This window comes from Pan paniscus, chromosome 1, assembly GCF_029289425.2.
Source record: "Pan paniscus chromosome 1, NHGRI_mPanPan1-v2.0_pri, whole genome shotgun sequence".
Classification (NCBI taxonomy): Eukaryota; Metazoa; Chordata; class Mammalia; order Primates; family Hominidae; genus Pan; species Pan paniscus.
The window spans coordinates 139,826,076-139,841,061 of NC_073249.2; the positions used below are offsets into that span (position 1 = coordinate 139,826,076).

Consider the following 14,986-nt stretch of genomic DNA (forward strand, 5'->3'; position numbering starts at 1 on the left):
CTTTCCAGAATGAGTGGAAGCTCTATGAGGTCAGGGACCATGTCTGCCTTGGTCTTACTCCCAGCATGGTGGTCTGGCAGGTGGTAAGTAATCAATAAATTTCTGAATGCACCCATGCAAGAATGCAAAAATGCAAAGCTAATTCCCTGGGCTATGTGGATTGGTTGCTGATACTTTGTAACTAACAGAAAATTTTCTAACCTTTGAATACTGTAGGTAATTGTTCTGAGTTGCTCTCCTCTTTATTTAAGAATAGAGGAAATGAGAGGCACCATTGCAAAGTGGTTAAGAGCACAGAGAGCAAAGCCAGAGTGCATGGATTTGAAACCTGGTTCTACCACTTACCAAAATGTGACCTTATGTGACTTCAATAGAAATAATAAAGTACCTACCTCATGTGGGTCTTATGGAGATTAAATGAGTTAACAGATGAAATGTGCATAGTGCCTAATATTACATAGCGTTAGCTACTATTATTATCATCACCATCACCATCATCGTCATCATCATCCTGAATTGTGAATAAGGATATGATACAAAGACCTGAGAGTGAAAACAGATGTGTGGTTGTAGGAAAATATTTTGTCACCAATACAGAGACATCATGGATGGCTAAAAGGCAGCATTCAATATAACCATGTTGTTGTGTTATGACAGTTTAGCTGTCATCAATATACTGTTGGAATGTTTTAGGTTCATGCAGTTTAGGCCACACTTGAGGGCAGGGAGTTATGGGAGGAAGGTTTGCAGAAGAGTGTCTACTTTGTACAGTGTAAATGCTGCTGTGCCCACCAGCTCCCACCACAAGCCCTGCACTCCAATGAGGTGGGCACACATCTGTGGCCCAGCACCACCCCGAGTCCTGCTGTGGCCAGAAGACCACTCTTCCCTCCTTGCCATCTTCTCCTGACACAGATTTTCTCATCACATTTTAGTTCAAGGACCCTCCAGAAACCTAAGGCACCATTCTGTTCTCTGATGCTGTGTCTTCAAAGTCATGGGCAGTGCAGAAGCCCAGCTGCCAGGACACCAGCTGTCCCCTCCCTGGGCCTCGCTGTGGCTGAACTGCAGGTCCCCTAGGATGTCCAGAAAGGTAGCAAACTGGGCTTCCCCCAAGTTGCTGAGCCACCAGAAGCCAGAAGCAGGGGAGCAGCTTCACCCGCTGTGTGAGGAGGGCGGCAGGACCCAGCTCTGAGAAGATGTAGAACACACTGTAGCTTCAGGAAAAGGAATCTTAAGTCCCAGAGCAATTAAAGAACAGGGATCGAATTGAAGCAAGAAATGAGGAAAGCTTTACATCTCCTGTTTCTTACTCTATTTCACCACAATGGCTTTTCCCCTCCACAGCCCAAAGCTGTGAAGCGATTTGAAATCACTACATTTAGCCACAGATGATTGATTTTAAAATTATTCATGAGTAGCCATCTCACCACTATCTACCTACCTCAAGATTAGATGCTGCCACTATCTTACAATTCTCTTATAAGGGGTTGAAATCAAAATCTCCTCATGAATGGAATTTATCTCACCAGCGGTGAATATACACTGTGATTTGTTATCATGGAGTTCTTTAACCTATTTGCTGAAGCTACCTTAAGTTTATAACATGCATTAATTTTTATATTGCAAATTCTGCATATATGCAGAAAAAAGAATTACAACAGCACCTGCCATAGTTCTATTGAATCAGTACTTTATATATTGCATGTATTACATAGCATGACCTTTTGATGTTTAATATCCAACCCTACCCCTGCCCCACCTTACACACACATACCAGCTAAAATGGTTCTCTGAAGTTACTTCATGAGTCAAATTTGCTCAAGATTCATGGCTCTTACCTGAAGCACTGGGGTGCCTATTTAAATAATTTTAAGAAGAGGTCAATATTATGAATACTATCTCCTTGAAGTAGCCACACTATGGCATCAGGATTGCAACATGAATGCTGACACTTGTGCCTGGCAGCCCACAGAAGTTAGGGAACTTGACACCAGGAAGTGTCCCAGAAAGGACCCAGGACATGGTCCACTTGGATCCTCACTCAACAGAGGAACATGGAAAGCGCCACTCCCTCATTTGTCTAATCATATACTCATTGCCTGACCCTGGGTGGGTGGAGTCCTTCCATGTAACATACAATTTTTAATTTTAAGGGCCGATATCCATCTTTAAATTAGCTAAGTAATGATACAACGACTGAAATCAAAATTCATCGTGGCCTTCCCATGAATGGCCTCACACCATTTGGTGAGAGAGGTAAAGAAAGGGTGGAAAGCTGGGTGCTGTGATGTGCTGGGTTTGCAATGACGCTTCCCTGGAATACAAGACAGGCTCAAACCTCTTGAAGCCAGTCGGAGTCCAAGGTAAACTGCTTCACAAACACTCAGCCAATAATAAAATGTTTTGAAAAGCACTTAAGCTTAATAGGTTGAGGTGTTAACTCAGTGGAAGCTTCTGTTACTATGGAGAGAGACTGCGAGAGCAGAGCAATGCCATGGGGTGGGAAAATGAACGCCATTCGAAGGAGTCATGCCACACACAGCAGACATACAATTAGGCCTCCTGTATGCGATGGGCAGCCACATGGGGCCCAGGATGATGACGCTGGTCCAGGGGAGTACTGATTGGTATGGGTATGGTCTTCAGATCCCTTAATGCACTTGGTTTGAATCTTCCTCTTGATCCACCACTCTCCCCAGGCCTACTGTAGAGCAGACCTTCTAAGACCAACTCCTCCACTTATTCTTCCACCCTCTCTCGGCCATCAGCTCAGAAGCCAAGGGCCATCCCCAGACATTCCAGAGTGAATAGACTGGAGTGTGCTCTACACCTCTGGTATTACAGGTTTTCATGTTACATTCCTGCAGACTCTCTGACACATGACAGGCCACAGAGGTATCATCAGGTCCAGGAATTTGTGCTGCAAGAATAATGATTTTAGTTCTCCATGACTACTAACTCAGTGGTCTTGATTAGTCTTATTGTAATGTTGTTTCCTATCAAGTGAAACATTGTCTTTAAAAGGATTTCAGTCTCCAAACTTCCTTCACACAATGAATGCTCATGCCCTAGCACCCGGAGCCATCTGGCAGCCATTCTAGATCCCTGGGGCTGTGCACCAAGGAAGAAAACTGGTTCATCCTAACACCATTCAACACATGCATTACTGATGGTCTTCTATGGTGTAAGCCATTGGGAGGGGCTGAGTTGCCAGTAAATGCCTTTCTGACCTGTACAGTTGAGTCATCTGATCAGCATTCAGAACCATTGCTGTTGGCACGACAACAATGTAACACCTAGAAATTTATTCTTTATCAGGGGTATCCAGTCTCCTAGCCTGAGATTTATAAGATTCATTGAAAGAGATAATATATTTTTTAAATGAAAGAGCAAAACAACATAATTACATATCTACAGAATAAACTGACCTCTGCCAACCCAGGTGGAGATGAAGAGTACAGGGTTTGATTCCTCTAATTACACACAGCTTTTGGATAGGGGTGGATGAAAGGACACTTTATTATTCTCCCTCTAGTCATAGCGCTCTGTTGAAGCTAATCAAACTCTAATTCATTAGAAACTGGGACAAGAAACAGAAAATATAAATAAATAATGGCTTCCACTGGCCCTTAAAGCCCGAGCGAAACTTCTGATTAAATCTGGCACCTGGGCCCTGCTAGAATGTGCACTCCATGAGAGCGGAAGCCTTGCCTGGCTTGTTCAGCACCTAGACAAATGCCCAGCACCTTGTGCTCCCCTCATAAGTACTTGTTGAGTGAAGCAATGAATAAATAAATGAATGAACAAACAAACAAGGCAGACTCATCTAGAGAAGCAGAGGAGTCATGGTAGATTGAATGTGCCATCAAAATCAAATGCCTTGGGCTGATCCCAAGTCTTCTGACCAGAGGAGTTTGAGTGAATTACCTCACTTATTTCAGCTATTTCCCCCCAATAAGATGGAAATAACAATAATATGTTTTGCAGATTAAGTGATAAAATTTATGTAAAAGTGATAAAATTATGTAAAAGTATTTCATAAAGTACCAGTTACCCATATGAGAACCCTGTAAGTGACCCTGTATCCCACGGCCTCACTCACCCCTGCTACGTCCTGTTTGCCTCTTAATCCTACAGCTTCTACCTCCTAATATCTCCCTTCATTGCTTCCTCTCCATTCTCACCACCAGTATCTTCACTGTGGTTCTCAGCACTCATTACCAGATAGCTCCAGCCCCTTCCTGGTGAGTTCCCTGCCTTAAGCCTAGCTCTGCTACAGTTGCCTTGCTGCCAATGGGCTTCATGAAGGGTGAGTGATTCCTGTAGTCACAAAGCACAGGGATCCATGCTCAGAAGGGCCCATGCTTGAGGGCAAATGCTCTCTGGTTGCCATCTTGAAATTCTTAACGATTTACCATTTTGGAAGTGAAGTCCATGGCACATGAACATGGGCCGGGGGCTTAGGGTCTTGGCTCTCATGTGCAGCATCTCTTACCACCTCCCTGCCTCCCAGGACAGGTACTCGGCTACCCATTTCACTGCCCCTGGCACCCTGGGCCCTGCCCAACCTCCCCCACAACGTGTCCCAGTGACACTGTCCACTCCACTTCAGTGGACGGTTGGGCGCAGGGTGGAGAGGGGCAGGGTTGGTGAGCATGCTTCACAGTATCTTGCAAGGGGTGTGGCAGTGGCCATCCTCACCCCAGGCTGTCAGTGCTACCATGCACTTAGCAGGCAACTTGGTACAGGAAGCCTCAGGCTCAACCTTAACCAAGATGCCCAGTACATCTTGACAGGGAAGTTGCAATACCCTTGGGGGTTACCTGCTTACCAAGGGTGACAGCACCAGGCCTCTGGGAAGGAGAGACACCTGGCTGCATCTTCCTACCCCTAGCTGAAGCATGACACATCAGTCCCATGGCTATGGAGAGGAGGAGCCAGCTGCCAGTGGACCACATGTGTCCCAAGTCTTAGGGAGGGCTCCAGCTCCCGTGAAAGTCTGTACTTGTCCCACAAGTGTCCTGCCATGAGGACCGGAGGGATGTGACATTAAAGAGGATAAAAAAATGCCACGACAGATTGAGAGGCTGCAGAATGAAGGGAAATGCTCTGTATTTTAATGCCTTTAACAGCACCTTTTTTTCCTGGTTTTTGAAAAAATGGCCCCACATTTTCATTTTGCACAGGGACCCCAGGATCCAGTCCTAGCTGTAAACATGACCCTTCTAAATTCTGACCCTGACACACTGCTTACCTGTGACACTCCTTCAGTACTTTCCCCTTTCCTGTAACTCAGAGCAGAAAGTTCGAGCCTCCTGGCTAGGCCCCCTTGTCTGGCATGTGCTGATTTCCTCAGCCCCATCCCCTTCTGCTCACCCACACTCACCCTCCGCCTTGGCCATCTTGAAGCATTAGCAGCTTTTTGAACATGTCTTGCTGCTTTATGTCACTGCTCGTCACGTATTCTTCCCTCTGTTACCATTGTCTACCCCTACCTTTATCTGACTGTGTCTACTCAAGCCTCACTTCCTTCCATGGCCTTCCCTGACTACCTCAGCCCCCACCAGGCTCCCTCCCAGGAGAACTGTGTCATGGCCCCGATCACTGTGTCCTAGAATCACAGATGTTCCTACCTGGCTTCACGGTCATATGTATGCAACATGATCCTGATGACAGGGACCATATGACCTTCTATTCCTAGCTCCAGCAGAGGGTCTGACACTTTCAGGGAGCACTGAATTCAACACTAAGCTGGACATGCTAGTTCTCTCTGCAATTCCCTTCATTGCCTGCTTAGTGAGATGATCTGAATCAAACAAATCAGTCCCACTGGCCACTTTCTCCTGAGAGAGGAGGCTTTTCAATCACCAAGATGGCCAAGGCACCATTTTAAACCTATTTTATAGGCCTACCACTTTCTGATCATGTCACCTGCAATGATCCCATGGGTTTCCATTCTTGCTTATCACCAAACCTCAGCCACAGAAATTAGAGATCAAAAGCACTGGACTCATTTTTCTTATGAGAGAAAATCATTTTTCCCCTTCAACACATTCATAAAGCTTTAACAATGCAATCCTAGTACATGGACTTCGCCTCCCCCACTTTCCTATGGCGATCAATGCCCCATACAATGGGTTTCATGACCTTAGACCCGGAATCTAAAGATAGGCTATTCAATCATCTGGTCCAGATCCCTCATCTTACCACTGTGGACACTGGATGCAGGGGCCGGGGTTGTCTCCATCCCAACCCAAGCCCATGCTCATCCCGCTGTTCCATGCAGTCTCTGTGAACTGGGAGTTATCGCCAGGCTCCTGATTCACCCTTCACTTCTCTGAGAGGATACAAGGTCATCCTTGCTTGTAGGTTTCCTTTCTTCAAGATCTCTAGACTATAATATTATCCCATCAATTGTCCAGTAACTCAAAACCTACCAGCCATACTAAACTAACCCATGATTATGGCATTCTCTGTTGCCACTTTTCACCGGTGCTTTATTTTCCTCCTGAATGTTCATCAGGGAGTTTGTTAAAAATTGGGAAGGGGCAGGAATGAGGTTATTGAGCTGTCAGTGATCAGACAATACAATTTACCTCACAGCAACAGTTTCCTTCACTAAATTGTGGGGGAGCCAATGAGAAAGGAATGATCCTGGTTGATGCGCAGTATTGACACAGTAGCCACACAAACCACATTCAATATCTCTGTAAGCCAGCTGCTGGCTTGTTTTGGGGGCAGTGTAATTGCTGCTGCCATCATTTCATGAACGGTCCCCTCTTCATCCCACCACCATTCATGGATTAGTTAGTAAACTGGCAGGACTGTTTCAGACAGAGAGCAATCTGCAAATCAGAAGCTTTCCAACTAGACTGGAATGGGTGGCTTTATTAGACACATTCCCAGTCACCTTGCTAACAGCCCTCAGGTTTCAGAAATGTCATTAAATATTCCATTCAAGAAACACAGGAAACCCTAAATGCGATCTACCTCATCCCCATCCCCACCGCCTCCCCCACACCATCTCCACCCTTCAGGCACATTCTAAACTTACAGAAATGTGGCCAGGAGAGAGTTAGACTATTTTGTGTGATGCAATACAGCCTGTTCAACTTTTGCATAGCAATTCAGCAAACACAGTTTTAAGCATTCAATTCTACTTCTACAGCTTCTTAAAATTCCCTGCAATATAATTATACTGATGGGAATGCAGAAAGATAATTGCTTTTAGAGGAAAGTTTCTCCTTTGTTCCATGTTCATCTGGCTTCCAGAAATGGAACAAGAGCCCTTGAACAGCAGAAATACGCATCCATGTGTCTCTAGTTATCATTTATTTACAAAGATAGACCTTGACAAATGTAATTTGTTCAATAAAATTAAAAGGATGCACGATAATTCACTTAGACAAAGAGACTTGAAAGGGGACGTCATCGGCAGCAGTGCCGTCCATCATTCCAAATGATCAGCTGACTTTGAAGAAGTGGCAGGTGTTCCCCTTTTGGAATGCAGCATTGAAATAGTATTTAGAAGGGGGAAAGAAAGAAAGAGAGCTAGGAATTGGAGCAATTTTTTATTCAGGCAATAATTATACAAATTAGATCTATGAAAGCCAGAGAATGACTGTGCCTTGAACCCTGTCTGTGTGCATAGAACAATGGGGAAATTAATAATTAAATCTATTACATATGCTCATAATTCAATACAAAAGATACCTCAGTAGTTCAAACACTCCTGTATTTTCATTTGAATAAGGCTTTCACACATGCTCATTATATATGTATTATATTTTAAATTTAACAGCGTATTTTGTTGCCTTTATGTTTGAATTAATAAGGGCGCACTTTAATGCACTAATGGGGAATTGCATTAGCTGGCTTTGCAGACATAACTTTGAAAATCTCCCTGGTTTCCCAAGGGTGAAATCAATTTGCCCCATAACGTGTTGTCTCACAGACACATCTGGAATCTTGGAAGAATAGCTCCCCTCTACAAGCTTCTGATTTGGGCCTCCATATTTAAAAGAGGATCCCCTAGTAGAGACCCTTGCTAAATGGAACAGATACATCGAGATCATCTTCTGGATTTTGCAATCTTTTAGCCAGCTGACATGCTTTTTATGCCTGGCCCATGTTATTTTTCCAGAGAGCAAAAATAATTTTTCTGCAAAAAAGTAAAGGTTTATTTTTAATCCAATAATTCATTTCCTCCCTTTTTAAAATTTTTCTTTCTCACTCCCTCTCTCCCTCTGGTTTTCTTTATATTCCTATTTTTAACTCTTCATACTACCTCTGGCTCCATGGAGAGTGAAGAAGACAAGAAAATTAGAAAATAGAGAGAGAGAGAAAGAAAAGTATATACTATGGTGGGCAATGATGGAAAGGCCACCAAAATTGTTGAGGAACCAAGTAATAGCAGCAGAAGTACTGGAGTTCAGGACAGGGGGATTGGTGGTTGAACTACAGCACTGAAATCCCAGAGAGCACAGTGAGTTCACAAAGTGAGAGTCTCAGTTTTCTAAAAAAAAAACAGGGTGACTCCACTGGAGGGTCAAATGCTAAAGTAATAATCAATGGAAAATACCCATCCCTCTGCAACCCAGAAAAGAGACAAAGAAGTCAGTATCTGTGAGAAAGAAAGAGAGGAAGCCTAACCAACTGCTCACATCTCAGTGCAAAGCGGCTGCCAGCATACCCGGACAGCCCGGCACATGCGGAGGCACTTGCCGCTGCTGCCACTGCGCTATGACAAGGAGTTTTGTGCCTTCGGAGGAGCGCCAAATCCAATGACGCTAATTGCATTGCAGATTTCTAGCATCATTAGCAATTCTTAAAATTACATTTGCCCTGCTTAAGTTCTCTATTTCCAGCCTGGTATACGAAGGGGGCAAGTCTCTAAAGGGGATATGGGTTACAGAGAAATTTGATTGGACATGCTGGCTTCAGGTGTGCAGGTGGAGGCTGGCCGGGGGGATTCACAGCCCAGGAAAAAATGCTTGTCTTATTTTAAATGCTGATTGCCGGGAGAATAAACAAAACCCGCAGCTAAATGGGCCTTAAAGGAACACTGGGAATTTTGGAAAGAAAAAAGCCTTACCGAATAACAGTTGGAACTAGCCCTGTGGGTCCTATGGTGACAAGCACCATCCAACCACCCCGAGCGATGGAGTAACTTGCATTTGAAATAGTTGGTGCAGAAATAACCACTCTCCTTTTGTTTGTTTGTATTTAAAACAAATGAATAAAATCCAGATGAATTGGTGTTTTTGCTTTGTTTGTTTCCTTAAAGAGAACATATTTGCTCATTAGGAAAGCTAGACAGCCAGCTCAAGAAACAAAAGCCCCAAGTCTGTGTCTCTCCTGAGCTTTGGCAAACACTTTGCCACAACATTTCCCGGCCCAAGTATCTCAACCCTGCTGGGAAGGGAAAGGCTATCCCAAGAGCAGAGCAGAGGTCAGGATCCGCCTCTCCCGAGGCTGCTGGCTCCTGAAACTGGGGCAGGGCTCTGTGCAGTTGGGACTTCCATTGCAGAGTCATTGAGAGATCACCAACACCAGCCTCTCCCAGAGTGGAGGGGTGGCCTCTACTCCGAATCTAGCAACAGAAAGGGGACCAGCTCCTGGGTATTTTTTCCAACAATTTATCCCATGTCATGAAATTGCTAAGCCTATATATTTATAGACACATACATACACACATATATATATACACACTTACAAATATGTATTATATATACAGCTCTATGTATAAACACTCACATAGAGGGAGTGTATAGCTTTTAATTGGGCCGTCTTCTCAAAATAATTAAGCCAGTTTTAATGAAATACTGTTTAAGGCTGCTGGCAAGCAAAGAAGCCATCTTTAGCAGAGCATTAATAAACTGAGTCATTCGCACGAGGGAATGGCTAGCTGTATCAGTCACCTTCATGGTGCTAATAAAAGAGCTCAGTTCTCTGTGGCAGGCCAAGGATTGGAGGGCCGGGAGGGAGCACAGAGCCCAGTCATCTCGGGCTCACTGTCACAGACAGTCCTTACGGCTGCAGTGGAGTTCACAGTCCAAGCTGGAAGAAGGGTCTGCTTGCCCTCAAAGGATCCCAGCAGGAATCTCTGTCCATAGAAGAGTGAGGTGACCAATCCCAGGGGCTGGTGAGGTCTCTAGAGCTCCTTACCATCTGTGGGTGACACTGGACCAGGATTGGGAACAGGGTGCAAGGGTGGCCAGAGTTTCTCCTTTTGGTGTCCCAGTTCCTCGTCTACAGTGACCTGCCAACCCCGTGATATCAATGAGATAAACATGTTGGGAGGGTTTTTCAGAGGTGCTAATGGGGGTAATGTTTAACTCATAAAATGAGGATAGTCATTCTCTAAACCAGGAATTTAGATAGGACTTCCCTTATCAATACCTCCTGCTGCTTTTTAGCTGCTGCTTTTTAGCAGCGGGAGGTATTGATAGGTAAAGGAATATCTGGTTTGGTTTTTAGTCAAAGGGATGGTTTAGCCATACTCACAATGAGAATCTTTACAAACTGGACTGACTTTCACCAAAAGCGATGAGGTGGACTTGCTGCCACATATAGGTCCATGCCAATGAGATGGTGTAGCAGTATCTGGTGCTGGAAAGAAAGGGGCCTGTATAAGAGTCCCATTGTACCAACAAGGAAACTGACCTGCCCCAGTGTTACACCGTTTATCCCCAGTGGCACAGCCACATCCTGAATCCTTCTTCAAGAGTCCTGGGAGAAGAAAATAAGCCCCGTTACCCTCTCTTCCTTTCTGTCTTGGAGAGAAGAGGCCTATAAAACACTAATAGTGCAGGGGAAGTTTTTTCTAATTCCAAACAAGGTGGGAAAAGCAGGAACCTTTTGATTTCTGTAAGATCAATTTGGTGAAGGGCTAGCACGGAAGTTTAGACTGGACCATGATAACAGTTACCCTTTACTGAGCCTTTTCACTTGCCAGGAGGACACTGTAGATGCATAATAGTTCATAATCCTCACCACAACTCTGTGAGCTAGGAAGTTGTATTCCCACTTGACAGAACAGGAAACTGAGGCTCAAAAAGTTAACCAACTTACCCATAGTGCTAGAGCTCACAAACAGCAAAGGCAGGATTCAGACACCTCAAGGCAGTGAACAGGGGGCCCCTGGTTCTGGTCCTCCCTCTCCCGTTCTCCTCTACCCAGGCTTGATGCTGGGTCCATCCTCCCTTTGGCCTCACCATTAAAGCTAATGCTGACATTTCCATCAACTTCCCAGTCTCACACTCCCAGGAGTAGCAACATGTATCAAGCCCTGGCGCAGACATAGTCCTTACAAAAGGCAACTTCTGGGGAAGAAAAAGAAACTCCTTGTTCTCCGCTCACTTTCAGAACTGATGCCCTGGCAGACATGAAGCGTGCTTTCAGCACGAAGGAGGAAGAAGAGGAACGCGCAGGACTTGATTCCCGGTTCTCCAGAATCCGGAAGTGGAAGAAGCCTGGGAGTGACAAGGGACCCCAGATCCGGCCTAAACCAGCGCCCTGGGGTCAAGCCCCTGCGTAGTCCTGGACAAAGGAGCCGCGACCTGGAGGGGGGACCGGGAGAAGGGAACGGAGACCCCAGTGGAGCCAAGGAGCCTGGATGGGCAAAGGAAATGGGCGACGGGTAAATGGAGATGCAGCCGGGGATGGGAGAGGACGACCATCGACTGGGAAGCGGAAACCCCCTTGCGGTTTGAGGGCCCTGAGGAGGGGAAGCGCCCCGCACCCGCCCCCCAGCCCGCCTCCAGGGGTGAAGGACGGCAGGGCCTCCCGAGGCCGCCGCGCCGGGACAGCCTGACCGAGAAGCACCGAGACGAGGCCGGCGCCCACCGCCCCTGCCCGGCCCCCGTCCGCTCCTCGGGCTAGCACTAGGCCCCACCGTGCAAGCGCACTGTGCATCGCGCCTGCAGCCTTTCGAAAATAGAAAAATAGGGAGTATATGTAGTACCCCACACCCTTGTAATGATGCCGCTCCAAGCAAATGAGTCCTTAATAACAACAGGGTGCTGGGGGCAGCGACCGATGGGGAGCAAACAGCCTGGCCCTGTGGTGTAGAACTCGCGGCACTGGAGACTCCCGACACTCCATGTGGCACAAGTCCCAGGTCCCGGCGGGCCAGCACCCGGCCTTCCCCGGCGAGGAGCCGGGCTTCTGACGGGAGGGCAGGGTGGCGAGAGGGCGCCACCAGGACGCCTGACCTTGCGTGAAAAACCAGAGAATTCCACAGCACCGCGGCGAGTGCTCCCCAGCTGCGACCGCGCCTCGGGCCGCGAGGATGTTCCTATGGCGCCACCTAGTGTCGGAGGTGCAGACAACGCTCTGGCGAGGGCTGCAAGGACGGCCTGCGACCAGCCCTGGGACCTCAGACTTAGGCTGGGACCTTGGGATGGGTCATCCCAGGGGCCCCAGCTGTGGACGAGTGATGCCCTTCCACCAGGCAAAAAGCCCCCCAGACGTCTCTCTCTTCCTGCTGCAACCAAAGCTAAAAAGAAAATTTGCCAGAATGAATGGAATAACTGACGGTCCCCTTCAATGAGACGTCCATGAGGTGATGTCTGGTTTTTCCTAAATACAATGGCCAGTCGATTATTAGTTCATCCAGAAAAAATATAGATGCTGTCATCGTATAAACATGAGTCTCCACATAGAACTGAGCCTCAGACCCACTGGAGGTGCTCTGTCTGGGAAACACTGAACTAGAATTTTGGGTGGAACGAAGTAGAAGCTTTACTTTTTATTTAACAGTAGCCTGAAGACCTCCTGCAGAATAATGGAAAGGATAAAGACCTGGGAGCCAGGATACTAAGGTTCTGGCATTAGCTCTGCCCCCCCAGTTGTCTGTTTGACCTCGACCAGAGGGAAACAGTTTTACTACCTCTCACAATACTGTGCAGTCTGGATTGGTATCTCCATGTAATCAATAAGGAAATAGGGGCTCCAGGAGTTTACCCAAGGCCGGGCAGCAGATCAGTGGCCAGACCAAGCTTCAGCTGCACGTCTGCCCGACTCTGAAGAGCACGTTGCCTTCACAAGCCATCAAATCCCTTCGTGCTTTGGCCTCTTCATCTACCGCTTGAAGGGGCTGTACCAAGTGGTCATGGTTCCTTCCAGATACAGCAAACCGTGATTCTAAGCTTTCACTGATCCCTTAAAACCCAGTTTTAGTGCTCACAAACGGCATGGTGATAACAAAAGAGCCTTTAAAAAGGATTTATCCACCTATAAAACCCATTAGATTTTATTTGGGGCTGTGGGCAAAGAACACCAAAGCAAACGTGTTGGAACATCAAACCTCCTTTAAAATTTAGGGCAGCAGGGACAGAGGAGAAAATCTGCACAGGGCAAGGAGGGACAACTTACAGATTCCATGGCTGGAACCAGACTGCGGGACACTGTTTATCTGCCATTGGCTTCCTGGGGGATAATTGCCTCCTGACAATTGTTTAGACTTGATAAATACATGAAATGGGACCGCCAACAGTTTATCTGGCTACCAGTTCAGATCCGGACAGAACCAGATGAAGAAGTCAGGCATATTTGCAATAACCTCAAAGATAAAACCTTCCTATCAGAGGCAGCTTATCTCCTCCTCTGGATCATGCTGCCCAGTAACTGCCACCTCCAAAAGAAGGAAGGGGAGAGCACTTCTAGCAGGGGGTTCACAGTGGGCCTTGCTTGCCTTGAACTCCCCTTCCTGCTCACACGACAGGCCACCTGTCTGGCAGCAAGGGAGTGGTACTGTGCCCTGATCTGGAAGACTTAGGAAAGATGTTGGCAAGGAAAGTGGAAGTAATGAGCAACTAGATCCCAAAGCCAAGGTCACCTAACTCTGAGATGAATGCGTTCCTCGTGGGCTCTTCCTCTGTTTCATATGGACAAGCTAAAGGAACTTCAGGCCTCCCCAGCAAAGATAACACCATGAATCGCAGCTCACAGGAGCTGGGACCCTGCTGGGCTACATACTCACCCCATGACCAAAGGCAAGTGGGACCCCTGGGCCTCAGTTTCCTCACCTCTCAGGGGTTTGAGCTAAATAATCCCTAAGATCCTACTGAGCCATTTTATGGACTGGAATCAAACCAGCCAGACCTCTTTATGGTTTAAAAGAGGCCAGAGGTTTCATCGAAGAACCATCTCCCTCCCTTACATTTTTCCTCAGCCCACTTGCTTTTCTCTTCTCCCTCCCCGACACCTCTCATTTGCCGGCCACAAACCTCCATCCTCCAACTCCTTTCCAACGTCAGTAGCTGGCTCCACCAGGCTGGCTAAGGAGCGAGGAGACCATCACCTCAGAAAGCAGCCCCGCTGGGAGGTCCACGGAGCAGTTCGCCGAGCTGTGCACAGGCCCTTTATTTTCCATCTGTCAAGAAAGGAAGCTGCCTGTTGCTTATTTCCTCCTCCCACTCTTCTCCCTTCCCGCCAGCAGACTCTTCCACTTTCAAAATATTCTGATGGGGGATCACAGGAGTTTTCCTCAAACAAGATCACTTGGGGTCAACTACTGAGCAACTCCCAGCCTCAGCCCCACCCATTCCCTCACCCTCCAGCTTGAGCAATAGCTCCAGTTAGTAAAGCAGTTGGATCAACAGGACAACAACCAAAAGTGACCTTCTACGTCCTAAAGCCCTTGCCTGACACCACCTCTTTTTTTTTTTTTTAATTATTCAGGGGCCTTTTGGGGACCCCCGGTTGAGCTGTATTCTGCAGAAAGAACTTCCAAACGAAAGGAATAAGGCATTGTTTTACCAAGAGCCTTTTCTCCCTCAAGAAACACAATGTAAACTAGGAAACTTGCACTTTCTTTTCCCTTTGGGTAGATGAGCAGAAGGGAAGAGTTACTACCCAGGGTGAGGTCATTCCTCCATGGTGGTAGAATATCTGGTTCTTTCAGTTTCCCCATGGTGCTGGCCTCCCAATAGGTGTTCATGAGGTGCAGGCTAATTGGGTGAGTGGATGCAGTGCTCTG

The 14,986-nt window shown here is 46.8% G+C and overlaps 1 protein-coding gene across 1 annotated transcript; it reads right to left on the reverse strand.

Annotated features, from left to right (window-relative positions):
• Nucleotides 1-10,659: 10,659 nt before the first annotated feature.
• On the reverse strand, nt 10,660-14,240 carry LOC129397803 (uncharacterized). The gene is made up of 3 exons (XM_055112558.2): nt 14,168-14,240; nt 13,028-13,167; nt 10,660-12,301 (listed from the first exon to the last, which is right to left on the reverse strand). The coding sequence occupies exons 1-3, from the start codon at nt 14,238-14,240 to the stop codon at nt 11,312-11,314; spliced, it is 1,203 nt and encodes a 400-aa protein (XP_054968533.2). The 3' UTR covers nt 10,660-11,311.
• Nucleotides 14,241-14,986: the final 746 nt, after the last annotated feature.

Coding starts and splice junctions, on each gene's coding strand:
- LOC129397803 (XM_055112558.2), bottom strand. CDS start 14,240: ATGGAGGTTTGTGGCCGGCAAATGAGAGGTGTCGGGGAGGGAGAAGAG. Junction 13,168..14,167: donor CAAGTGGGCTGAGGAAAAAT/GTAAGGGAGGGA, acceptor CTGGGTTTTAAG/GGATCAGTGAAAGCTTAGAA. Junction 12,302..13,027: donor AAGGCAACGTGCTCTTCAGA/GTCGGGCAGACG, acceptor GTGGCGCCATAG/GAACATCCTCGCGGCCCGAG.